This window comes from Stegostoma tigrinum, chromosome 4 (assembly GCF_030684315.1).
Source record: "Stegostoma tigrinum isolate sSteTig4 chromosome 4, sSteTig4.hap1, whole genome shotgun sequence".
Lineage (NCBI taxonomy): Eukaryota > Metazoa > Chordata > Chondrichthyes > Orectolobiformes > Stegostomatidae > Stegostoma > Stegostoma tigrinum.
In genome coordinates, this window is record NC_081357.1 from 125,127,597 (window position 1) to 125,154,201 (window position 26,605).

General features: G+C 40.0%; 1 protein-coding gene across 4 annotated transcripts in view; it reads left to right on the forward strand.

The window, feature by feature from the left end:
* Positions 1-26,605, forward strand: part of ldah (lipid droplet associated hydrolase) — a 255,387-nt gene that overhangs the window by 128,171 nt on the left and 100,611 nt on the right. For 3 of the 4 annotated variants that reach the window (XM_059645645.1, XM_059645644.1, XM_059645646.1), the window contains one exon: positions 1,513-1,647. The exons of the other annotated variant lie outside the window; for it this stretch is intronic. In XM_059645645.1, coding sequence (XP_059501628.1) covers positions 1,513-1,647 — 135 coding nt within the window. The remainder of the gene's footprint in view (positions 1-1,512; positions 1,648-26,605) is intronic. 4 annotated transcript variants of the gene reach the window in all.

Sequence of the window (26,605 nt, forward strand, 5' to 3'; positions counted from 1 at the left end):
ATCCTCTGGCTTCATATTAATTTTCACCATATTGGATACTTTTACTTTTATGTTGTCCTGACCTCCCTTATTAGCTATGGTTGCCTCATTGCCCCATTAGAATTTTTTTTTCCCTTGGGATGAATTTCTGCTGTGCCTCCCAAATTACCCCCAGAAACTCTTGCCATTGCTGCTCTACCATTTTCCCTGCTAGACTCTCCTTCCAATCAACTCTGGCCAACTTCTCCCTCATGTCCTTGTAGTTACCTTTACTCCATTGTAATACCGTTACTTCTGATTCAGTCTGCTCCCTCTCAGACTGCGGGGGTACATTCTATCATATTATGGTCTCCGCCCCCTAGGGAATTCCTTCACCTTACACTCCCTAATCACATCTATCTCATTACACGTCACCAAATCCAGAATTGTCTGTTTCCTAATGGGTTGTACCACAAAAAAAATTTCGAAGACATTCCACAAATTCCTTTTCTAAGGATCCGCTGCTAACCCAATTTTCCCAGTCCACCTGCGTATCGAAGTACCCCATGATTATTGTAATAGTGTGTTTCTTATATCCTTTTCTGTCTCTTAATTTATTTTCTTCCCCACATCCTGACAACTTCGAGGAGGCCTGGATGTAATTCCCATCAGGGTCTTTTTTTTTGCACTTCCTCAACTCTTCCTGCACAGATTTTATTTGACCCAATATTGTTTTTCCTATTGATTTCATTTTATTTCTTGCTACTGAGAAAATCTTCTGTCCATCTGTCTGTCCTTTTGACAGGACTCACCTTGGATATCTACTTCCCAGCCCCAATCCCCTTCCAACATGTCTTTCTGAGATTCAATTCGTTTAGTTGATGCCAGAGAAATTCAAATAAAATGTAAAGAACAAACTAAAAGGATCGACCCAATGAATAGCAGAATAATAATGGTTTTAACTTTGGGATGTAGATTTGAATTGAGAGCAGACGGGGATAAAAAGTCTTTTCTCTTTGCTTGCGAATCTAACCTAATATTGAGTAACTTTCATGTAGCAGTCACCTCTGATCTCATGAATGTACTACCTTAGCTCCTGGTCCACTAATGCCTAGATTTTTAAAATTTGCACTTTTTTGTCAAAACTGTTTTATGAGGTGAGGAGGGATGAATCAATTCCCCTCATTCCCCCCCCCCCCTCTATTGTCTGCACAATGAATTGAAATGCTATTAACCTAAAGCTGAATTATTCATAGCATTTGTTAAGGTTTTTGAGTCTGAAATTGTATCTATTTGATACTTGTTTATTTTAGACTTTTGACTTTGATTGTATTGGAAAATGCTCAAAACAAATAAGTGGATGTTTATCTCTACATTAGAGATAATATATTTTGCTCTTTTTGTTCCAAGAAATTTAACCTCTTGTAGGTTAAATAATCATCAATTTCTTCCTCTGCTGTATTTTCTTTATTCCAAAATTGAATACGTCGCCTATTTTCCTCCAAAATTCAAAGTTTTTCTAAAAGATCCATTGTCTTTTGTGTATTTTCACAGGGAACCCAGGGATAGTGTGTTACTATAAACCATTCATGCGGATCTTATACAAGATTCTAGACCAGAGGTATCCTGTTTGGGCCATAAGCCATGCAGGCCACTGTGTTCCCCCTGAAGACATGGAGATGACGGAAGGTACTGTGCTTGGTCTGAAGCCTGCAAAATGATGATGTCTTTTTCTCATGATTATATCTAACTGCAGAGCTTCTGAAATTTCTACAGATGAGTTCTTTATTGAAAATGTCACTGTGCTGTAGTTTATTTATTAAGTTATAATATAAGAATTAGATGTCTGATACGTTAATCTAGTGTAAAAATTTCCTTTGGCCCCTGAAAACGTTCTGAAGATCATGTTTTGTGAAAGACAACCACACGTATGTACATAGCAATATATTAACGCAAAAGATTCAGTCAGTTAAATTTTGTTCTAATCAGCGCATTGGACATGTTTATCTAAGCTGTTCACTGAGACAGCCCAGTCTGCAAGGGGTAAAGAACTTTTGCTGAGACTGGAAATGTGCATGTACTGTCTGTAAATAGAAACTAGTGTTTCTTGGGAGTTATGTAGGGTTAATTAATATATAACAACCAAAAAAACTGTGCAGAGACTGTAAATCAGAAGCAAAAACAAGTTGCTGAAAAAGCTTAGCAGGTCTGGCAGCATCTGTGGAGAGAAAGCAGAGTTAACTTTTTGGGTCGAGTGAGGAAGTTCCAGGGAAGGGGAACGTGACCCAAAACGTTAATTCTGATCTTTCCCCACAGTTGCTGCCAGACCTGATGAGTTTTTCCACCAGTTTCTATTTTTGGTTAATTAATAGCTTTTGTTTTCATCGTCACATTCTTCTCAAAGCTCTGTGTTGCCCGTTACTTCCTACATTAAGTGATTGAGAGTTAGCAGTTAATTTATATGAAATGGAACAGATTGAAGATAACGCTTTTGTGTAGTAGTATATCCTTCAGCATTTTTGCTGGAGACTCATGCTGCCAGAGAAATGAAGGGTTGTGAAAGTTTAAATCTATGTTTCAAAAGAAACATTTTTATTTGGAAAAGATCAGAAGTTTACCAGGTGTGCTTCTTAAAAAAAGAGATTTACTAAATTGGGAGGCACAAGTTTGTGCCTTGTTTCATTCTGTAATGCATCAAACTCCAATGAAGAGTTCTGCTGTTAAGAAGTTTGTTACTACTGATGCTTAAACCTTTGACTTGTAGAGGTGTTAGCCAAGACCCTGAACACACTTGTTGCAATATTTTGTTTAGATTGTGCACAGCAGGCTAAGCTGTTGAACTGCAGTTGTGATGAATGAGCAGCATCTCCACATGGTTTTCATCCAGAAGCAATACATTTTCATTTCAGGTTGTCTCTACACACTACTGTGTATACTCCTATCCTACAGTGTAATGTGCTTAAGGCATTTTTATAGCATTTTTTGTGAAAAAATGCCTGCCTAAACCTCTTCTAGATTAAGATAATTATGCACAGATGTATAAGGCACATGCAGGGCAGTCATTGCTAAACTAGCTGGATGCAGCACTGCAGTTCAGTGTAAGGAGAGAAGGAATGGGCTCAGTTAATATATGAAACACATGTTCAGCCATAAAGATGGCAAATGCAAACAGTAAACCATTTATTACCTTTTTCATGTGGCACATTACTCAAGTGAAAGGAAAAAATGGTAGCTGAGGAACAAATGGTCTAGAATGATTTAAATGAGGTTAACTTGGGAAGGTTTAGAGGATGATGTGCAAGATGAGCCTTAACCCCATTAGTAGTAGGGCAAACGCATGGAGGCAGTGTAATCAAAGTCAGTGAATAACATATAACAGTGCTATTGTGGTTATTGCCAGATTTACCGGTTGCCATGAGCATTGTTATAGGGAGTGCGCCTTACTTCTGATATTCGATTTGAAGAAGTCATGAACAGAAAATATTTTGGTTGATGCCATTAAAGACATCAACTTGAAAATTGGATTGTACCTGAGGTGGGATATTAGCCTGGGGCAACACATACAGCACCCACTGACTGAAGCTGATGACCTGATCATGGTAAATTGGTTTGCTGGCTTCCATTGTAGGTGTGATTTCTGGCCCCAGAGGCAGTACACTGGCCCCAAGGGATCAATATGATCAGTGGTCTTGAACAACAGTCCGAGGAGCTTGGGACTAAGTTTGGGAGCCAAGAGAGAGGGCACCCTGGAAAGCATAGGTGGCTGTCAGTAACCTGGTTTATTAACTTAGAACAAAGACTTGTACATCTGCATACTTTGGATCTACAATGACTAAAATAAAAAGTGTTCAACTTAATTTTTATATGAGTCTTCAAGGGCCACAAATTCGGCTGCAGACTCCCTGGAACATTGCTTTCAAAGCTCAGTCAGCTGGATGGCTGGTTTACTATGCAGATTAACACCAACATTGTGGGTTAAATTCCCGGACTGTTTGAAATTACCCTGAAGGTCCTTCCTTCCCAACCTCTCTCCACACCTGAAATGTGATGATGTTCAGGTTAAATGAGACAACAGCCCTACAATCTTCTGGGACCATGGCGACATTACCAATATGATAATATATCTCATAATTTATCCTTACCAGTCACTTTATGTCAATAAATTATGTCCATAAAATTGGCACCATGCAATCGAATTTCTTCACCAGCAACTTCTAAACCAGCGATCTTTACCTCCTTAGAATACAAAGAGAGTAGACTCACTCTAAGCCATGTCATCCTTACTCAGAGCTGTTTGCTTGTTTTCTATTGCCACTCAGTTTAGAGTTTGGATACTGTACCTCCCACAGCTTCACGTGTGCTTGCACCACGTGGACAGCAGCAATTTTTGAAGGCAGCTCACCACTATCTTCTCAAGTGCAGCTGGGAATGGACATGAAGGCCCGGTCTTGCCATTCACACTGATGTCCCTTGAATGAATAAAGAAAGAAGTAAATCTCCATAATGGTGACCGTGAAACTACTCCATTATTGTAAAAAGGCATATGATTTACAAAGGAGATAGCAAGAACTGTAGATGGTAGAGTCAGAGACCACACAGTTTGGAGATGGAGGAACAGAGGAGATCAGGCAGCATCATAGAAGCAGGCAAGTTGACCTTTCAGGTCAGGACCCTTATCTCAAAGTTAGTCTGAAATGCCAGCTACATCGAAAGGAACAGAGCTGCTGTGGAACTAGAATGAACTACCCTGTAATATTTGACATTCAAGCTGTTGTACATTTGGAACTGGTAAAAAAAACACTTCTTCAGTAAAGTAGACATTTAACTAACCTAATTACCTATTCAACTTTTCTTTGGAAATTATTGGAATGAGAGAGTGCATTAAACCTGTAATTGGCTTTGAGTTGTGTGTTTTCTTGCCATACCATCTTCAACAGTGTTATTAGCATCACAAGATTGAAGAGAAAATATTGAATGCATTTCTCTAAGCAAGATCATAATGTTAAGACAGTATAAAATGAATCATAATATATGAAGTGACCCAAACTGAAGTGAAGAAGATGTTTCTTTAAAATGTTATTAGTATAGGGACGGCATGGTGGCTTAGTGGTCAGCACTGCAGCCTCACAGCACCAGGGACCCGGGTTAGATTCCAACCTTGGGTGACTGTCTATGTGGAGTTTGCACATTCTCCCCGTGCCTGTGTGAGCTTCCTCCGGGTGCTCCGGTTTCCTCCCACAGCCCAAAGATGTGCAGGCTAGGTGGATCGGCCATGCTAAATTGCCCATAGTGTTCAGGAGTGTGTGGGTTATAGGGGGATGGGTTGGGGTGGGATGCTTCAAGGGGCGGTTTCGACTTGTTGGGCCGAAAGGCCTGTTTCCACACATCTAATTTAATCTAATCTATACTTAAGATCAGCACTGATGAAGGGTTGTCTCGGCTCGAAATATTAGCTTGCTGTCTCAGCACGGATGCTGCCCGACCCACTGTGATTTCCAGCATTTTTTTTTGTTTTCAATTCTTAATATAATAATTGTTTGCACAAAAATTACTAAACAGTGTAGAATTATGTTTAACTTCCAACTTTTGAGGTATTTTACATGTCAAATTAACAGTATAAATGGATATAGGTATAATGAGGACAAATGTCTCTGATTTTGACCATGCTGCACAGAGACGCCGGTGCTATATCTACAGCATGCAAAATTGTTTGAGGTACCCTCTTTGAAATTTAATATCACATACCCCAGAACTCCACCCTCCGTTATTGTCCTGGCAGGACAGGTGGTAACTGCGTCTTCTTCTGTGCAACATGAACCTCTTCAACTCCTGAAAATTAGGCAGCTCTGAGATGAAGACGTCATTGTAAGAAACCTGCTTTGCCATAGCCCTGAAAACACAGAAGAACCCAGGGGCGGAAACCGTAGAAACGCATTTACCTCAGTCTATAGATCTGAATGTTCAGACCAAGATGAGGAACAGAATGATGACAAACAATGCCGCAGAATACTTGCTGAAAATCTTCAACTGTGAATTGGTTAAATATTTAGTAAAAGACTATTCAGTACATTTGGGCTTGTTTCAAAACTGAAAATCTTCTGGGTCACTGTATATGGTGATAAACGCACATATAAATGTTTCCTGAGGTTAATAGTTAGAGAAAAATCATGAGCTACTTCTGAAAGTATTTATAGTTTCATGGAAGGAGCTCTATATAAAATCCATTTATTGTGTCATTATTGTGACAACCTTTGACCAAGATACCGTATAGCAAAGAAAATTTGTAATTTATTTAAAATGTCTCTAAAATCCATAAATGTGTCTTAAAAAAATAGTTTACATCAATTGATAAGGTATCAATTTTAATCTTCTAGACATTAGTCAATGAGATCTGCCAACGCTTGACTTAAAAGCAGGAAGGAAGTTAAAAAAGATGCAATGTTACAGGAGCATTGTGGTCCTGAGATGCTGCTTGGCCTGCTGTGTTCATCCAGCTCCACACTTTGTTATCTTGGATTCTCCAGCATCTGCAGTTCCCATTATCACTGTCGGAAGGCACTGGCAGTAAGGGAGACACAAATTCTTGGAGGTATAATGCAAACTGACTAAAGAGATCTAAAATTTCTGGAAGATAGAAATTTATAAAACAATGAGAGGTATAGATAGAATTAACAGGAGTTGACTTTCCCATAGGATGGGGCATTTCAAGACTAGGGGGCACATTTTTAAGGTGAGAGGAGACAGATTTAAAAAAAGAGGGACAGATTTTTGACATAGAGGGCGGTTTGCATGTGAAATGAACATCCTGAGGAAGTGGTGGATGTGGGCCCAACTACAATCTTTAAAAGGCATTTGGATAGATATATGAAAAGGAAAGGTTTGGAGGGATATGGGCCAGGAGCAGGCAGGTGGGACTAGTCTAGTTTTGGATTATGTTTGGCATGGATAGTTGGGCTGAATGATCTGTTTCTGTGCTATATGACTCTGTGTAAAATCTTAGGGGTATATTTTATAGGTTGGTTGAAAAGGAGCGCAAGAAAGCTACACCAGAGTCATGACTTGAAAGGCAGACGGCTAATAGAATTGGTCTTTCATATCGGTGAAACTCTGTGTGAAAGATCTCATCAGATAGGACTTACAACTACCCCTGCGTATTTAAAAGAAATCATGCCACGAAATAATGTAGCCATTAAGTAATGCTGTACTTGCTGAACGGGAATGTTTGTGGTTATGTTTCATGAACCATTTAAAGAGGAATTAATCTTTTTATTTGAAATATTATTTACATTTATACATGTTTAATTTACATTGTTTCTGATTTGTGTTGCAGTAAAAGTTACCAAAGGTAAAATCTTCAAACAAAAGCAAAATACTGCAGATGCTACAAACCTGAAACAAAAACAGAAAGTGCTGAAGAAACTCAGCAGATCTGGCATCCTCTGTGAGGACAGAGACAGAATTAATGGCTCGAGTCTGATATGACTTGGTCAGTGAACAGAGGAAGTTTTGAAGTCGCACAGGACTCAAAACAATAGCACTCTTTCTTATTCCACAGAAGCTGCCACCTTACTGAGTTACTCCAGCATTTTCTGCTTTTGTTTAAGAGTAAAATATTGTGATTAATTCTTCCTCTGTGGTGGGTGTGTGCAACCTGTAAATTTGGTTGTTTTGATTTACAGCTGGTGGGGAATCATAATGCTGTGCACAGCAATTTGGAGAATTATTTTGCCGTTATTTTTCAGCAAATGACTTGGCTGAATGATGATTGTAGCAAGAATTCCATTTTAACCTATTGGTTGTTTGACTGCTCCCCTTTGATCCCACTGACAACTTTGAAGCATTATGGTGACCATATTGATTACGTGTGTTATTGAAATAGGCCTGTAAAATTGAGGGTTGAAGTATCTTTGGACAACATAATATCTGCTTCATTGGAGAAAAACGTGACATTGGTTTGCAGCCTGCAGGTGGTTTTACATTTGATGTTCATTTTATGCTCTGATGTGGATTGTCGGTAGTACAGTGTGTCTAGACAAGCCAAGTGCTGTACTTGATAATATGGCTAGAAATTATCATAAGATCACAGAAATCTGTACAAAATGGTCTTGTGATTATTAACAGTATGCCTTAGGCAGGGCTTAAACACAAGTAAGAACATTTTTTCTTAGGGTATGTATTATCCACTTTTTTGATCAAAATAATTTTAAAGATCGGAGTTAACTATATCCGCGAGATGCTGTGGCCTGGAGTTTCTGTGAAGTCAGTCAGTTCTTTCAGTGCAATTTGGACACATTCAAATGCAGGTTACTCCAGGTGCAAGCCAACTTTCTGCAATGTTTTTGCGCCAGTTTAAAACAAATCATTCTAAAAATTCAGTCCAACCACAAAACCTGCCACATGGTCTTATCACCGACACAAGTTTCCACAAATTGTGTCCACTAGTGAGCCTGGGGGACAGAAGCTACTAAAATGAAGTTATTTGTAAACGCTCAAGTAGACTTAACTATCAACGGCACTCATTTTATTTTTAAGAAGTTTTTCAGCTTTTCCAAATTACTCAGAAGCTGACCACAACACGCCATTGTAGCTATTTAACATACTGTTGAACTTTGAAAGATATTTTTTCAGTTATTTAAAATCAAATAAATCAAGGCATTTGGATTAATTATGAATTCAAATGCCTATTTTTAATGATAAACACATTTTCAGTGATATTGATCAGACTTCCACTCCTGTATACCTCAAGAGTGCATTTAATACATGTAAAAGGAAAATTCTAAAAGATTACCCCATTATTCTACTTAATGGAACACTTTCATTTTTGTTGATATGCAAATATGTTTGAGCAAGAACTTGAGCAAAAGAATAATTCTTAAAACAAGTGTGATTTTGAGCACAATGTGAACCCAGAGTACTGATTCAAGCAGAAATACTTAATGAATGAACAAATATCCAATTAAATTTGCAGCAGCTGACATTCTACTTTTACTGACATACTTGTAATATGCTAAACTTCATGTTAATCTGGCATGACAAACAGATTACTTAGAGAAGAGGTTGAAAAGGATGTTGCCAGAAATAGAGAGCATCTGCCACTCGTCAGAAAATTGTATATTCTCGGGTCATTTCGTTTGTAACAGAGAACACTGAAGATAGCTGGAAATAAGGTGACTAAAATTGAGGGCCTGGGTAGAGTTGCTGGGAAAGACCTATTTTCCGAACAATGGGGCATAAATCTGGAGATGAGGACTAATGGGGAGAGGAACAGAAAGTCTTTTATCCAGAGGGTGCGAAGGATTCTGGAAACGTACTACCTCATTAGGCTGGTGAAAGGCAGAAAGACTCATCAGGTTGAAGATAATACTTGGATATGCACTTGCAGTGTCACTACTTCATAGAACTATCGACCAAAGTGGGATTTGACTGGATAACACAAGCCATGGTCCCAAACAGCGACCCTTCCCACCTCAGTTGCACTGTCTTCCATGCTCTTGCATTGGGCAAAAGAAACAGAAGTTTGAAAACACGTACCAACGGATTTAAGAATAACTTCTCCCCCACTGTTATTAGATTTTTGAATATATTAGAGTTGATCTTTCTCTGCACCTTCTCTATAGCTGTAACGCTATATTCTGCATTATGTTCTATTACCCCGATGTGCTTATGAAAGGTATGATTTGTTGGCTTAGCACACGGAACAATACTTTGCACTGTATCTGAGTACATGTGACAATAAATCACATAAAATCAAATCAGTACTCCAGATGACACTGCTGGGGTAATAAGGGCTACCAGCCATTTGATTGGGCAGCAGGTCTCTAAGTTGAGACACGAGATACAATTTTGGTTGTTAAACATGATTTCCCTTTTGCAAAGCCATGTTGACTCTACTTGATCATATCATGATTTTCTCTGTATCCTACTCCATCTTATTAATAATGAGTTAAAGCAATTTCTGGATGACAGATGGTAGGCTAACTGAGCTATAGTTTCTTGTGTTATTTTTTCCTCCCTCTGCTTCAGTGAAGATATTCCATCTACTATTTCCAATTTAATGGAACTGTTCCAGAAACTAAGGAATTTAAAAGATTATAACCAATTAATTGACTAACTCTTTTTTTGACTTCTTTTAAACCCCTATATCCAAGCCAGTTGGTCCTCGAGATTTGTCAGTCTTTAGGTTCATTAGTTTTCCCAGCATCTCCCTCTTAATCACCTCATAATTTTGAAGCATTCAAGCGTAGATTTTTTTTGAAAAGTCTTCTACAGTGAGATGGGCACAGACTATCTATCTAACACCCCCACTACAATTGCACGCAAATTCTTAAGTGCATTCCTATTCTTTTGAGCACAGAGCAAAAATGCTACCAAAATATCTCAGTTAGATTGATCCAAAGCATGAAATGTGGAATTTCAGTTGGAATCCATGCGGCAAGAGTCACAGCAGAGGACATTTGCTGAAGAAGGAGACCTGCTGCGAAACCAGGTTTTGGTAGATACCTGCTTATACATGGGAAGGGAAATAGAATGAAAATGAACAAGTTAAAACAAACAAGCATAAATCCCATCAGAGAGAAGACTGGAAGTGTCTTGAGATGAGCATCTCTAGGAGGGAAATGGCAGTATCAGCAAAAATATTGTGGATTTTGGAAATCCAAGCTAAAACATAAAATGCTGGAAATACTTGGCAGATCAGGTAGCATCTGTGGGTGACAATTGATGTTTCATGTTGATAACCTGCCCTCAGAGTTAGATTTTTGAAACTTCAGGCATTGGATATTGATTTTGCGCTTACCTTCGGTTGTGCTTGAGAAGGTGGCAGTGAGCTGCCTTCTTGAACACCACAGCACTGTTAGAAAGGGAATTTCAACAAATGGACCCAGAGAGATGCTGATATGGATCCAAGCCTTTGTATGTGGCTTGTAGTGGAAGATGTAGATAGTGAACAGGCTTTGGGAAATTATTAGTTGAGCTTCTTGCCACATAATTCTGAACCTCTGACCTCCTCTTCTTGCCACAGTATTTATATGACTGGTCCAGTTCAGTTTCTGATCAATAATAATCCCCAGAATGTTTAGTAAGGGGAGGTCGTGCCTGACAAACCTGTTAGAATTCTTTGAAGAGGTAGCAAGTATGTTAGACCAGGGAAACCCAGTCGATGTTATCTATCTAGACTTCCAAAAGGCCTTTGATACGGTGCCTCATGGGAGGCTGCTGAGCAAGGTGAGGGCCCATGGTGCTCGAGGTGAGCTACTGGCTTGGATTGAGGATTGGCTGTCTGACAGAAGGCGGAGAGTTGGGATAAAAGGCTCTTTTTCAGAATGGCAACCGGTAACGAGTGGTGTCCCACAGGCTTCAGTGTTGGGGCCACAGCTGTTCACCTGATACATTAATGATCTGGATGAAGGGACTGGGGACATTCTGACGAAGTTTGCTGATGATACAAATATAGGTGGACAGGCAGGTAGTACTGAAGAGGTGGGGAAGCTGCAGAAAGACTTAGGAGAGTGGTCCATGAAATGGCTGATGAAATTCAATGTGAGTAAATGTGAGGTTTTGCACTTTGGAAAAAAGAATACAGGCATGGACTATTTTCCAAACGGTGAGAAAATTCACAAATCAGAAGTACAAAGGGATCTGGGAGTGTTGGTCCAGGATTCTCTAAAGGTTAACTTGCAGGTAAAGTCCATGATTAAGAAAGCGAATGTAATGTTGTCGTTTATCTCAAGAGGGTTGGAATATAAAAGCAGCGATGTGCTTCTCAGGCTTTATAAGGCTCTAGTTAGGCCCCATTTCGAATACTGTGTCCAATTTTGGGCCCCACACCTCAGGAAGGACATGCTAGCCCTGGAGCGTGTCCAGCGGAGATTCACACGGATGATCCCTGGAATGATAGATTTAACGTATGATGAACAGCTAAGGATCCTGAGATTGTACTCATTAGAGTTTAGAAGGTTGAGGGGAAATCTAATAGAAACTTACAAGATAATGTATGGTTTAGAAGGGGTGGGCGCTAGAAAGTTGTTTCCGTTAGGTGGGGAGACTAGGACCCGTGGGCACAGCCTTAAACTTAGAGGGGATAAATTTAAAACTGAAATGAGACGACATTTCTTCAGCCAGAGAGTGGTGGGCTTGTGGAACTCATTGCCACGGAGTGCAGTGGAGGCCGAGACGTTGGATGCCTTCAAGGCAGAGATCGACAAATTCTTGATCTCAGAAGGAATCAAGGGCTACGTGGAGAGTGCAGGGAAGTGGAGTTGAAATGCCCATCAGCCATGATTTAAATGGCGGAGTGGACTTGATGGGCCGAATGGCCTTACTTCCACTGCTATGTCTCATGGCCTTATGGTCTAATGTTGATTGTGAAGGATTGAGCAATGGCCATAGCATTAAATTTCAAGGGGAAATGGTTAGAATTTCTATTATTGGAACTCCCTTGCTCTTATTCATATAAGCCATGGGAACTTTTACATTCATCCAAAAGTGTCGTTGGGGCCTCTTTTTGACATCTCATCTGAAACATGGTATCTCCAACAATACCTCACTGCTTCAGTACTGCACTGGAATTTTCATGTAGATTTCGTGCTGAAATTGTGACCAAGACTCTTATGATTGACTTCAGACACGGTAGAATTGACTGGAGGAATATAACTCGGGTTTTAGCTCCTGATGATTGTTAATGGAAATTATTGCTTGAGAATGGATTGAGTCAAAATGTGAAGCCCTACCCCTACCATGACAAAGTAACCCACAGAGACTCACTATCATGGCTTACTAGTGAAGTGGGGTATTTTGATGAGATGCTGGAGGTAATAGGGAAGCTCCCATCAAGCAAAGGAGTCAGTGCTTCTTTAAAAGGAGCAAGCTAAGGGAACTAGTGAAGCAAAATAAAGAGCACTATTTTCTTTGTAACAATTTCATAAAAAGCAACTTGCATGATTTTCACTAAAATTGTAAAAAAATACAACATGTATGTCACTTCCAAAATTCCTCCTACACCACCCATCCCCCACTTTCCATATATTAGAAGGAATGTGATTTCCCTTCAGATTTCAGAAATATAGAGGTGTAATCATAATTCCTGAAAGAATTTTCCTTCACTGTTTTCAGTTACACCATAAATCCGAAATAAAATAATTGTTATGCAAATGAAAAGTGAGTAATGGAAACATTTAATCTAATTCACACCTACGTTGCTGACAAGGTGCATCTGTGTGTGAGGTTGTCTTGTTTTCTATTAACATCTTTTACTTATGTAATGTTTGCCTTTCACAGTTTTCACTGTAGCTTTCTTTGCTAGATCCTTATTGACAAGTGAATTCAATAAGCCTTTTGGAAAGCAAGCCTGATACTTTATCATTTTAATTGAATTTGTATACTAATAGATTTTTAAAAGTATGTATATTTTAACATGAGCAGCTGCAAACAAATATTGCAACCAGAGGACAGCTGATGAATTTATTTTTCAGTGCAGGACACTGTGCCTTCCCAGCTCCATGTTTTTGATTACAGCAAAATATATGTTTGGAGGGCGAAAAAAGAACCAGGAGGAATGATACGCACTTGCCAATGTAAATATGGAATTTAAAAAGGTGTGTAGTTAAATGCAGAAGGTCCATTGATTCAACCTGTGTGATAAAGTGTTGAATGAAACCAAGTGGCACTTTCACATTGGAAACTCTAGAATGTTAATAGCCTGGAGTACCAGCTGATTAACACAGTATGTATAAATTCTCTTGTTATTTTTTTGCAACTGCGGTGGGCGGGTGGAGGTCTAAATGAGGTCAGGAGGAGGAGGGAAGTGCAGCTGGAACAAAAAAAAATGCCACTGCACCATTTTAATGAATTGAATTATGGGTATTACAAGTACATCTACTCCGGTAATAAATTAACCTTCGTAGTGACACTTGGAATGTTAAGAGGTGTTAATGACAGAGGTGAAAAGACACCTATTGATTGAGCTATATTTTTCCTGCCTGTAGGTTTTCTCAAGTAAAAGGGCTTTGCTTTGTGACCAAATGTCTGAAACATTGTCATGTCAACTCTTTAAATCCTTTTCATTGACTTTAAACAAAGCTCTAAGACTAAACAAGTGACATTTTTCTTCAGGTTTCAAGAATTATGCTGTGGTACTTATGATCATTTTAGCCACATTTAATGATTCTCCCACGTAGGAGTGCAACACATTTTCATTTTTTAAAGTCAACAATCATGAAGCATGGTTTCTGTCTATTGGTCTTTACAACATGTTTGACCGTACTAGGATTACATCATTTTTTAAACTTCCAACAATACCATGGCATGCTTCATGTTAGATTAGAAGTATTTGTACCATAGTTTAAGAAAAATTACTTTGAAGGAAGTCTCCTGTTTAACTTTCTCTCTTTAGGAAGTGCAAATCACAATCACAAATACTCTCTTTGCTTTTTATAAATCACTGTTTTTGCTGAAGTGCCCTTTTAGTCCAGACGTTGCCCAGTTTATTTAAAGAGGGAAGAGGCTGGGTGAGATGAAGGGATGGAAATTGTTGGTGGAGTCATTACTTTCTAAATTCAAATAGTTTCAAATAGCCATAGATAATCATAACTCTGTTTTCCCATCAACTTGTATTTATTTTTCCTACTTTCTTACTGAGCAGAGAATGACTTCAGGAGGGGCAAAGTGCACAGTTGAAGCTGAATCATTAATGGCTAGAAAAATGATTGGTATTTTATCAAAACGCGCTCTCTCACAGCAGTCCCTGAACAGTAACCAATATCTTAAATGATAGTTTTTGTGTACCAGGGCCCCGCATTATGCCGTTGTTGATGAAACAGCTGAGACCACTTATTTCGGTGAAGTCAGACAATTGATACGGGAGCAATTCTGGTCAACATGGCACGGTATCTCACTCATCTTCCATGATGGAGCAGACCTGGAAGTGGGAGATGCTTCTATTCAAAACTACTTTGTCATGTGTATGGGGTGTAATTTTAATTAGTCAGTCAACTACTGCTCCTGAGTTCATAATGGTACATTTAATGAGTAGATATGTACATTCTCTAACACTGTCATCAAGCTTCTGCTGCTTTCTCTCGACATAATCATGCGAATAATCACATTAATCACTCTGAAAGCTTGTGATTTCAAATAAACCTATTGGACTATAACCTGGTGCTGTGTGATTTCTGACTTTGTCCATCCCAGTCCAACACTAGCTCCTCCACATTAATAATCACCACGTCATTATACATTGTCTTCATAGAATCCTACAGTGTTGAAGCAGGCCATTTGGCCCATCCATTCCACTCTGACCAACCGACGAGCCTGCGACCCAGATTCACCCCTACCCTGTCCCTGTAACCCTGTATTTCCCCTATCTAGTCCACCGAGTGTGCACGTCCACGGATGCTACGGGCAATTTAGCATGGCCAGCCCACATAACCTGGATATCTTTGGACTGTGGGAGGAAACCCATGCAGACATGAGGAGCATGTGCAGACTCCATTCAGGCAGTTGCTTGAAGGTGGGATTGAACCTAGGTCTCTGGCACTGCTAGACAGTAGTCCTATCCACTGAACCACCATGCTGTCCGAAAGAAACGGCTATTGAGCTGATGTCTCATTGTTCTATATCATCTCCCAAGCTTTTATCCATCTTCTGGACCAAAGTCTCATACTTTACAGGATTAGTCTTTGTGGTTCTTTGACCAATCTCCCTGATCTGGTTCTTGTCCCATTCTAAAGTCAAGGATGCTCAACACTCTTCCCTTCTTCAATCTGAGCATTTCTCAATTGGGTGGCGGCAGAAAATTACTTGTTGTTCTTCTGAGAAAGAGTTGCACATATCTATCAGTTTCGTGTTCATTAATGATGACCAACGCGTTAGACATTGTTCTTATCCCTTGAACTGTCTCAACTTGATATAATCTTATTGACTGTATCTTCTCTATGATTATTCCTCTCTTTCAGTCTCTTACCCTTACTGTCACCTTGGCCAGCAGCTCTGGGAACAATTTTTATTCTGTACTTGTTCTTAAAATTTCTAGTCTGGCTGTTTCTTTACTCTTCTCCTACCTTTTCACTCTGTTGCAGTCATTCTCAATGACGATTGGAAGTTGATTCTGAGACACAGCTGGAAGTTGTGCAGAATTTACGTCTTTGTCCTTTTTCAATAATATTTTGATTCTATGAATGCTTTACAAAGCTTTTCCATTTGCTTGAAGATACTGGAGTGAATCTGCGACATGCATAAAATCTTATTATCGTGTTTGTGCACATTTAGTAATTCCCAATAACTTGATGAATTATGTTAAGAATTTCAAGTTTAAGTATCTCGGTATCACTAATTCCGCCTTGAAGCCAACTAGTCATTGTGATGTCAACGCTGCTCAGAATAATGGTGTCGTGTGACATTACTTGGTAAATAGTTTGCCCAGCCTTCCACGCAATGTTTCTTTATTTGGATATATTCTTCATCACATTCTTACACTTCTTGAACTACTTGCAGTTTTCTTTGGTGCTTTATATTGTTCCATGTGCGGAGCCTCCCAAGATCATCTCAACCAGACACATGCTCCCACCCATTCCCCAAAAGCTTGCTACCCATCCTGCATGTCCCTGGCCACTGTGGCGCAATTTGGCATGGCCAATCCACCTAACCTGCACATCTTTGGTTTGTGGGAGAAAACCCACGCACATAAGAGGAGGTAACAAGGTGTAGAGCTGGATGAATGCAGCAGGCCAAGCAGCATCAGAGGAGTAGGAAAGCTGACGTTTTGGGTCTGGACGCTGCTTCAGAAATGGGGGAGGGGAAGGAGATTCTGAATTAAATAGAAAGAGAGGGGGAGGTGGATCGAAGATGGATAAAAGAGTAGATAGGTGGAGAAGAGACGGACGGGGTTGGAGCCAGTAAAGGTGAGTGTAGATGGGGAGTCACGATGGGGGTTGGTCAGTCAAGAGAAGATGTACAGGTCAAGGAGGCGGGGATGTGGCTGGTAGGTATGGCGGTAGGTGGGCCTTGAGGTGGGAGGAGGGTATAGTTGGGAGAAAGGACAGACAGGTTAGGGAGGCAGGGGCAAGCTGGGCTGGCTTCAGGATGCGGTCAGGGGAGGGGAGGTTTTGAAGATTGTGAAGTCCACATTGATACAATTGGGCTGCAGGGTTCCCAAGCGAAATATGAGGTGCTGTTCCTGCAACCTTTAGGTGGTTTTGTTGTGGCACTGCAGGAGGCCCAGGATGGACATGTCATCTGAGGAGTGGGCAGGGGAGTTGAAGTGGTTCGCGACTGGGAGGTGCAGTCGTTTGTGGCGAACTGAGTGTAGGTGTTCCACAAAGCAGTCTCCAAGCTTCCACTTGGTTTCCCCGATGTAGAGGAGGCCACATCTGGAGCAGCTGACACAATATACTACATTAGCAGATGTGCAGGTGAACATCTGTTTGATGTGGAAGATTTTCTTGGGGTCTCGGATGGGGGTGAAGGGGGAAGGTATGAGACAGGTGTAGCACTTCCTGCGATTGCAGGGAAAAGTGCTGGGGGTGATGGGGCTGCAGGGGTGTGTGGAGAGGACAATGGAGTCGCGGAGAGAGTGGTCCCTCCGGAAGGCAGATAAGGGTGGGAAGGAAAAATGTCTTTGGTGGTGGGGTCAGATTGCAGATGGTGGAAGTGGCGGACAATAATGTGTTGAATCCAGAGCTTGGTGGGGTGGTACGTGAGGGCGAGGGGGATTCTGTTTTTAGTTGTTGTTACGGGGAGGGAGTGTGAGGAATGAGTTGCAGGAAACACGAGAGCTGAGGTCGACCACTGTGGAGGGGAGGTTGCGCTGCTTGAAAAACGAGGACACACGGGGGGAGAATGTGCACGCTCCACACAGACAGTCACCTGAGGGCGGAATCGATCCTGGGTCCCTGGTGCTGTGAGGCAGCAATACCAACCACCGAGCCACCGTGCACCCCGACTACTTCCAAAAAAGCCATTGAAATGTGGGATATCTGTTCCTTTCTTTGCCTTCATCCTGGCAGTTCTTTCCCACCTTTCTTGCCTCTGGGTTGCAGCTGCATGATATTCCACTGATACTTTTAAAAATTGCAGCTATGTTTAGGATGTCAGCGGCAGGCTCTCTTTGGCACTGGTCGCTGCATGGCTTCCTTCACCTACAGCCCGTAAACTAGCTGCTGACAGTAAAGTGCAAGCAATGTTCATCTGACCTGCCACTCATTACAGTGACACACATTTTTTCTTCACATTGGACCAAATGTTCAAAAGGGAAGATTCTGCCCATGTTTTAAAATAGAATGAGTAAGAACTTAGCAGTGAATAGTTTCATTAAGGTGCCCAGCATGGATTTTATTGTCAAAGGCAAATCACGTTTGAACATTTAAGAAAAAAATACAAAAAACTGCAGATGCTGTAAATCAGAAACAAACAGAAATTGACAGAAAAGCTCAGCAGATCTGGCAACATCTGTGGAGAGAAATCAGAGTTAATATTTTGGACTGAGTGACCTATACTCAGGACTGATGGTAACTAGGAAAATGTCAGTCGATATGCTGTAGATAGGGTGGGGGAGAGAATAAAGAATAAACAGTAGGTGGGGATAGAGGACCATGCAGCCCACTGGACTCAATATCGAGTTCAATAAATTTAGGGCTTGAACTCTTCCATGTCCTCATCCCAACTCCCCTACATCAGGCCTTGTTGTCACATGGTTGGCTATTACACATAATCCATTGTTAGTAACTAACAGTCCCCATTAATAGCAGTTCACTCTACCATCCAGATTATCATCCACTCCTTTGTCTGTCCAACTGTTCTCCTCTGTCTTTGGGCTCTAGCCCCACCAATCATTTACTCCTTACCCGCTCCCTCCTCCCTATCTTCTGCATAAAAATTGTCATTTTCCTAGTTATCATCAGTTCTGAGGAAGGATCACCCCACTGGAAATGTTAACTTTGATTTCTCTTCACAGATGCTGCTGAGCTTTTCCAGCAATTTCTGTTTTTGTTTGTGAACATTTAAGAATTCTTTTGTAGGTGACTGATCGCAAGATGATAATTCATGTGAAAGGAAGTTTTTAAATGTCCCACAAGAGCCTTTTCAGAACAATTTGGTCACTTGAGTTTTATAAATAGGAGCATTGGGTAAAGTACAACTGACTTTTCTTCACAAAATAGTGGATAAACTACGACCTGACAAACCATTATTGCTGGGACAGTGAAGCTCCTCGAATGTTATCTGACCCAACCACTTTCTGGTGCAATAATTATTACATTTTTACCATGTTTTGTATTGATCCAGAAATTCCTAAATATACTTGTTTAGTTTTTCAAAAGTACAGATTTTTTTGGCCTTTTAAGATTATTTGCTGTAATGGGTGCAATAACTGCTGTGTATATTTAGCATTCTTAGGAATGTTGAGTACAGTTTACAACAGGGCATCCCAAACCATGGATGGTGACCCCCTAATTGGGATGCAAGGAAGGATTTTGGGATGGAGAGTTCAGAGGCTATAATGGCAGTTGTATCCCCCCAGCACAACAGCTGAACTTCACCCTAGCCCTCACCTTTCACCATTCAACAACTCTCATACCACCCCACATTCCACACATTCCCCTTCAGATTATCAGTCTTGGGTTATATGATGTATGAGGATTTAAAATGGGGTCACACGGAGAGAAAATTTGGGCAGCATATTGTTTTACAGATTAGTTCACTAAAGAATGTTAGGGATATTCAAATTACCTCTGAAGTCAAATAATGCCTATTAAAGAAGTCTAGTGGGTTATTATCTTGTAAGGGGTATGTATCTACCATATTACTAATGAAAGAGCTGCATAAAAGTATGGAGTTTTAATCCAGAGGAACAATGTAGCATCATTTAGCACTGTAAAGCTCCACCATGCTCTTGATCTGACTTTGTGAATGTAACTTGTGGCTGATTTTCAGAATTATCTTCAGTTAAAACCAGTGTAGTAGTTCATACTCGAGGAACACTTGACTAAGCTTTAAAGTTAATTTTGATTGTTCTCTTTGTAAGTCAAATTGAAATGAATATAAGTTGGATCTTGCCAAACAGCTGTAAAGTGTTGTATAGGAAGTGGAATAATCCCTTAAAATGTGGTTGCTGACCTTCTCTCAAGAACCCTTTACTGTTAATGTAGCATGAGTTGAACCTATCTCAGTCAAACAAAGTGACTAGGTTAACAAGACCTGTAAAACAGTACAGTGCTTTTACAGTCTTGAGGAGCTCAGGCGTGAAGGTTTGTGACCCTGAACTTTTAAGTGGAATGCTCCCAGCATAAATAACTATGTCAGGTTTTCAGAGACCAGTGTGAATCATGAAGGTAACTGTTAACTTTTGCAAATTTCTTTAATTTTTGTCAGTGTAAGGATTCTGCATTTCTTAAATGGTAAAATGGTATTTTGCACACAAGTGAGGGACATCTATTGTGTGACTAAGAACACTCAGCATAGCACAACTGATTGAACTTGGATAAAAGCGATGTTTTAGTTTTCTATGGAGTATGCCATTTTTGCAGGATCTTTTTAGACATTTTGTGATGCACACATGCTTTCAACCTCATGACATGAATAGCTACAATCTTGAAAAAAACAATCTGAAAATGATTTAGACTTAAAACCCGCAAAGACTTTTACCTTCTTAAAGCTGATCACAATCAAACTCTTCTTGAAATCAGTTGTAAAATTTACCAGCTGCTTTGTATTCTAATCCTACAGCATGTGGGAAGTCTTTATCCCGTTGTAAATACTGCTCCACCGAGGAAGAGTAATTGACCTAAAGTGTTAATTCTGTTACTGTCTACACAAACACCACAATCCTAACCTGTTGAATAATTTCCTCATTTTCTGTTTTCATTTTAGTTTTCCACCATCGACAGTATTCTTTCTGTTATGTCTTTTACATATTTTGCTTGATGGATCATTCTTTTCCTAGGACAGTGAGACAGCTCTTCCACTACTCTGATAAACAAAAAACCCTTTGCATCCACCTAGAATTAGTTGCAGATAGTATATGCTGATGGAGATATACATGGTAACCAAATTATAACAATAAATATGTTTGGAAATGATTTGAGCGGCAATTGTTATTGTCTTTATTCTTCACGTAATTACCTTTACGTCTGTGTAATGGGTATGTGTTTAAAACCAGATCTTTGTGGATACTTGCAGTTTCTTTTCCCCCTGTAACATGTACATGGTTGACAAGGAAAAGTTTCTTGTCCAACGTGTTTTAGTCTGTAGTTCGGACATCTTTCAACATTACCCACTTGGAATTCATTGAAGATGTTACTCAATGTTTGATCTATCTGACATTGTGACTTCAAGATATGCATTAGGCCTTCTTTTCAGTGGTGTGATGTGGTGTTACTGCTGCGTCTATAGGCATGATGAATTAACAACTTGTCCAATGCTTCCAAGAGAAAGTTGTGAAAGCAGTACCAATACTTTCGAAACGCCTGTGTGAAAAAGGATCACTGGACTCGAAATGTTAGCTTTGTTTTCTCTCTCCATGGATACTGCCAGAGCTGCTGAGTTTTTCCAGCAATTCCTGTTTCTCATTCAAAACGTCATTCAATCTGGGAACAAAAATGAAAACACTCCAATTAAAATTGTTTCATTCCCCTTGCCAATTATGATACGGACTAAGTATTTTAAGGAACATTTTAAGACTTGGCAACAAATAGCTGCCTGTACTTTCAAGGAGTTGGATATACAAGACCTAGGGTTTTCATTCTTGGAGCGCATTTTCACTGTTCCAGACAGGCTCAGATTACAAGCTTGCACCCTACACCCAATTTGGTTTGGCTGGCTTTGTTCTGAGAATAGGTATGTCCTATTCCACTACAAATTTTTGAGGAGTTAGGTCAACTTTTCAAAAATTTGTGTTTCACAGGACATTAGAGGACTGATAATCCATAGTGTGCACAAGGAAAGTCTTCCCCAAGCACTCCTCCCCCATGCCAAGGTATGCCATTCCACCTATCTCTATGAACCCTCATGTCCACAAGCCAATGTATGCTCTCCATCCATCCTATACAGTTCCTCATGCACCCATGCCAAGCTGTAGTAATTCCTATCCATTCAACCACTACACACTGTATATGCTATATAATTGATCCTACAGTGACACTAGAATATGTAAAACAGACTTATAAAAAAGACATTCATTGATTTCTGGCCACTTTCTGAAAAAAAACTCTCCATCCATCTTTACTACAGGCCAATAAAATTGTCAATCAAGCCAGTAAATATCAGCAGCAAAAACTGCAAGCACCTGAATCTCTCATTTTATGAATAAAAATTGTGTTACTGACAGAAAGTATCAGAGAGCCGGTACTGTCAATCAGCAGTGTGTTCTCTGGGACTCTGCTGTCCCAACACGAATGAATGTTTTTTTAGCTCTCAGCCAAGCCTCATTATGAATCCTGAGCTTTTTTGCAACTACACAGAGCCTTGGTGAGATCATATGTGATCATATGTTGTCTAGTGTTTTATTTTCCTTATTTGAAAATAAAATGTTTTTACTTTAGAAACAGTTTAGAGACGGGTCAGTTCACTTGTTCGTGAGGTGTAAGATTTATTTTATGAACAAAGGTTGAACAGGTTAAATTTACATATTGGAACTTGGGAGAATGAGAGGTGATCTTATTGAAGGATACGTAATCTTGAGGGCACTGGATTAGATTAATACTGGAGGATATTTCCCAAAAGAGATTGCGGGAGGAAACAGTTTAAAACTAAGAGGTCTCCCTTTTAAAACTGAGATGAGAAGAACATTCTTCTCTCCGAGGAGTGAACTCTGATGAAATAAAAATAATTCACGTTTGAGTCAGGTTTTTGCAAGACAAGGGTGTCAACAATTTTGGGGAGCAGACTGGAAAGTAGAGCCGAGACCACACCAGATCAGTCATGATTGTACTGAACGTTGGAGCAGGTTTGAACGACCTACTCCTCATCCTAAATCCTGTGACCCTATGTACCTGGGAATGAAGTCACGCACCTCTCGTACGTCTTTTAAACAGTACCCAGCAGCCCCAATTGTTGCACCTGAACCTTTCTCCAGGGTCAACAGACCTGTTTCCACCTGCTTCCCATGAAAATCCCAACATGGCAAGTAGTTTCTCTGGAAGCATTCAGGCCAAGCTGAGAATTTCCCCAGCTTCCTGTATCCACCTCAAGGATGAAAATCCAGGTCAGAATATCCACTTCTTGTCAGTTGAAAATTGGCACCATATCCTCATTTGAACTGCTAACAGGAGGTTAGATGGCACTGATGGTAGTGTAGATGACAGCAAGTTAGTTCAAAGGGATATTGATAGACTAGGTGAATGGGTAAAGCTGTAGCATAGAGTTCAATGTAAGCAAGTGTGAAGCTGTCCATCTTGGACCGAAAGAGGATGGATCAGTGTACTTCCATTATAGTATGAAGCTAAATACTGCAGATGTCCAAAGAGACCTGGTACACAGATCTTTAAAACACCTTAAGCAGGCTCAGCAAACAATCAAGAAAGAGAATGGAATGCTAGCCATTATATCTAGAGGATTAGAGTACAAGGACACAGAGGTTATACTGCAGTTGTACGAAACCCTGGTTAGACCCCATTTGGAGTACTGTGAGCAGATCTGCGCACCACACCTTAGGAAGGATATATGACCTTTGGAGGGAGTACAATGTATGTTTGCAGAATGATACTAGGACTCGAGTGGTTAGGTTATGGCAGAAGATTAGACAAATTAGACCTACTTTCACTAGAATTTAGAAGGTTAATGGGTAATCTGGTTGAAGTCTTCAAGATATTAACTGGAAAATATAGGGAAGATAGAGATAAACTATTTCCATTAGTTGGGGATTCGAGAACTAGGGGACATAATATATTAATTAAATTGCAGACGAGGGCTGAGGGGCTGAATGGCCAACACTTGTTCATATGTTCTTATAATTAGGCCCAGACCATCAGGAGAGATGTTAGGAAGCACTTCTCTTTACAAAGGATCATAAAAATTTGGAACTGTCTTCCACAAATGGCAGTGGATGCTGGATTAGTTGTTAATTCTAAATCTGCGATAAATAAGCAAAGGTGATAAGACAGGTATGTGGAATTAGGCAGCAGATCAGCTGTGATCTACTCATGTTCATGTGTTCCTATCGACCCTTAGTAAATGCATAGTGTCAACATACTAGAGGAGGAAATCAAGTTCATGATATATTGGGAAAGGCCCAGGAAATGTATTTGTGAAAGGAAAGTATATATTTATGTACAATAAAACTGAACATTATAGTACATGATGAATCTGCTTACAAATTGTTGTTAATGTGCTGCACTTCCATGCTTTTCATTGCACTGAAGAACAGTAAGGAAGAGTCAGTTACATTTTCAAAGGCTGTTACTATCATAATGTTGTCAGAAGCTGTTCCTCAGATAACGTATGCTTCCAAGTCTCACAGGTGTCTCGGTGACCAGGACTAGGTGCAGACATTGAGATCTCATTTGAGTTATTTCGACATGTTCAGCACAAATTCCATGGAGGTTACTAGGTCCGAGCTTTAACCTTAGATTTTAACACTGGGTTTGGACTTGACGGAGCAGAGATCAGACATGCTGCACATTATAGAGGTGGCAATAGCAATGAGTGAAGTGCAGTTGGTAAGATTTGGTGCAAAAGCTTGCTTAGCCTCATTGGCAAAAATCACTGCGCCAACCTATATGCAATTTGCACTGAGTCAAAGAAAGTATAATTCAGTTTATTCTAGGACTTGTTATTTACACATACACAATAATCAATTTCAGAAGTGGAATAGCACAGAAAAAATGGGATGAAAGTGGCATCATTCTTAATTCTGGGTGATATTTAAACATTGGTTGAAGGAGCTGCAGACAGCTAAAGGTTCAAGATATAGAAATATAGTAATGTAAGTTTGTTGACTTGCTCGCTGAGCTTGCTGATCATCGTATAGATGTTTCTTCACCATGCGAGGTAATATCATCAGTCTAGCCTCCAATGAAGTGATGTTCTACTCTGTTTAGTATTTAGTTGATCCAGTCTGATGAGGTGTTTTGTGTCATTTCTAGTTCTTTTTTTGCAAAGATTTGTATGTTGTCCAATTCCACACATTTACTGATTGCATTGTGGGTGCAGAACCAGGTCACGAGGAATTCCTGTGCATATCTATGATATAATGTAACCTGTAGCTGGATGTAGGTGTGTGGTGATGTAACCTGTAGCTGGATGTAGGTGTGTGGTGCTGTAACCCGTAGTTTGATGTAGGTATGTGGTGATGTAACCTGTAGTTGGATGTTGGTACGTGGTGATGTAATCTGTAGCTGCATGCAGGAACGTGGTGATGTAACCTATAGTTTGATGTAGATATGTGGTGATGTAACCTGTAGTTTGACATAGGTATGTGGTGATGTAACCTGCAGTTGGATGTTGGTACATGGTGATGTAACCTGTAGTTGGATGTTGGTACATGGTGATGTAACCTGCAGTTGGATGTTGGTACGTGGTGATGTAACCTGCAGTTGGATGTTGGTACATGGTGATGTAACCTGTAGTTGGATGTTGGTACGTGGTGATGTAACCTGTAGTTGGATGTCGGTACGTGGTGATGTAACCTGTAGTTGGAACACAGTCCTTTCGGTTTACGGACTTTTCTTCAAGGTGGGGATTCAGTTACTTTCTGTCAGATTTGTTTGCGCAATAAGAACTGAAGCATGTAAAAACAATACAGTTGTCTGAAATACGGTAGCCTGTTTTTGTTAGGGCAGATCTGATGCATTTCATTATCAGTTGTGAATGCTTACTCAGTCTGGAGTCAGCGTAAATTTGACTTGTTTCATTTAAAGCATTGTGTATTGTGAATAAACTTGGCCAGATCCATTAACAAAATAGTAATCTTTCTCAACATGGTGTCTTAATTCAGGATAAGATTCATTTCCTAGTGTATTTGATCATTTAATCTGTATGTCAAATTGTAAGCTGATATTGTGAAAGATTTTAAAGCAAGGTGATACATAACATGTTTATGTGTAACATTAGAAAACAGGTTTGACATCTAACCTTTGTGGTTTAAGAATAAACTCACTAGAAATTGTGGTGTGGATTGTATCCAGAATTTTGTTTCAGCCTTTGCCCTGTGACAAAATTATGCTGAGCAGCTGACACCATTGCTTCCAATTAGACACAGATGGTTCTGTTTGAAATGTTCCTCAAATTTGAGCCTAGGGAAAGCAGATTGGTCAGAATAGGTTTTGGGACCAGCACCTGAAGAACATGTATTATTGTGCAAATTTCATGTAAAGGAGCTAACTGTTAATGACATGGTGCATGTATCTGTAACCTGACAAAGTACAACATATTTACTATGTTAGAGATGAACAGAATTGTTAACACTCAAAGTAATATAATTTGATCAAAGGTTATAGGCAAATGGCGTCCTTACTTGAGATAATACCCCCACCACCTTCCCGTGCTAGGAACATGCAGTATCCAGTCTCATGGGCTCCATTTTAATTCTGGGATTGGGAAACAGCGTGCGAGACAGTTTCTGAAACTTCTGCAAGGTGATAACAATCTCTCTGCAAGATGGCCAATTAACTCATGGTCAGAAGACCATTGTGAAGAATTCTGGGCAGATCTGATGGGCCAA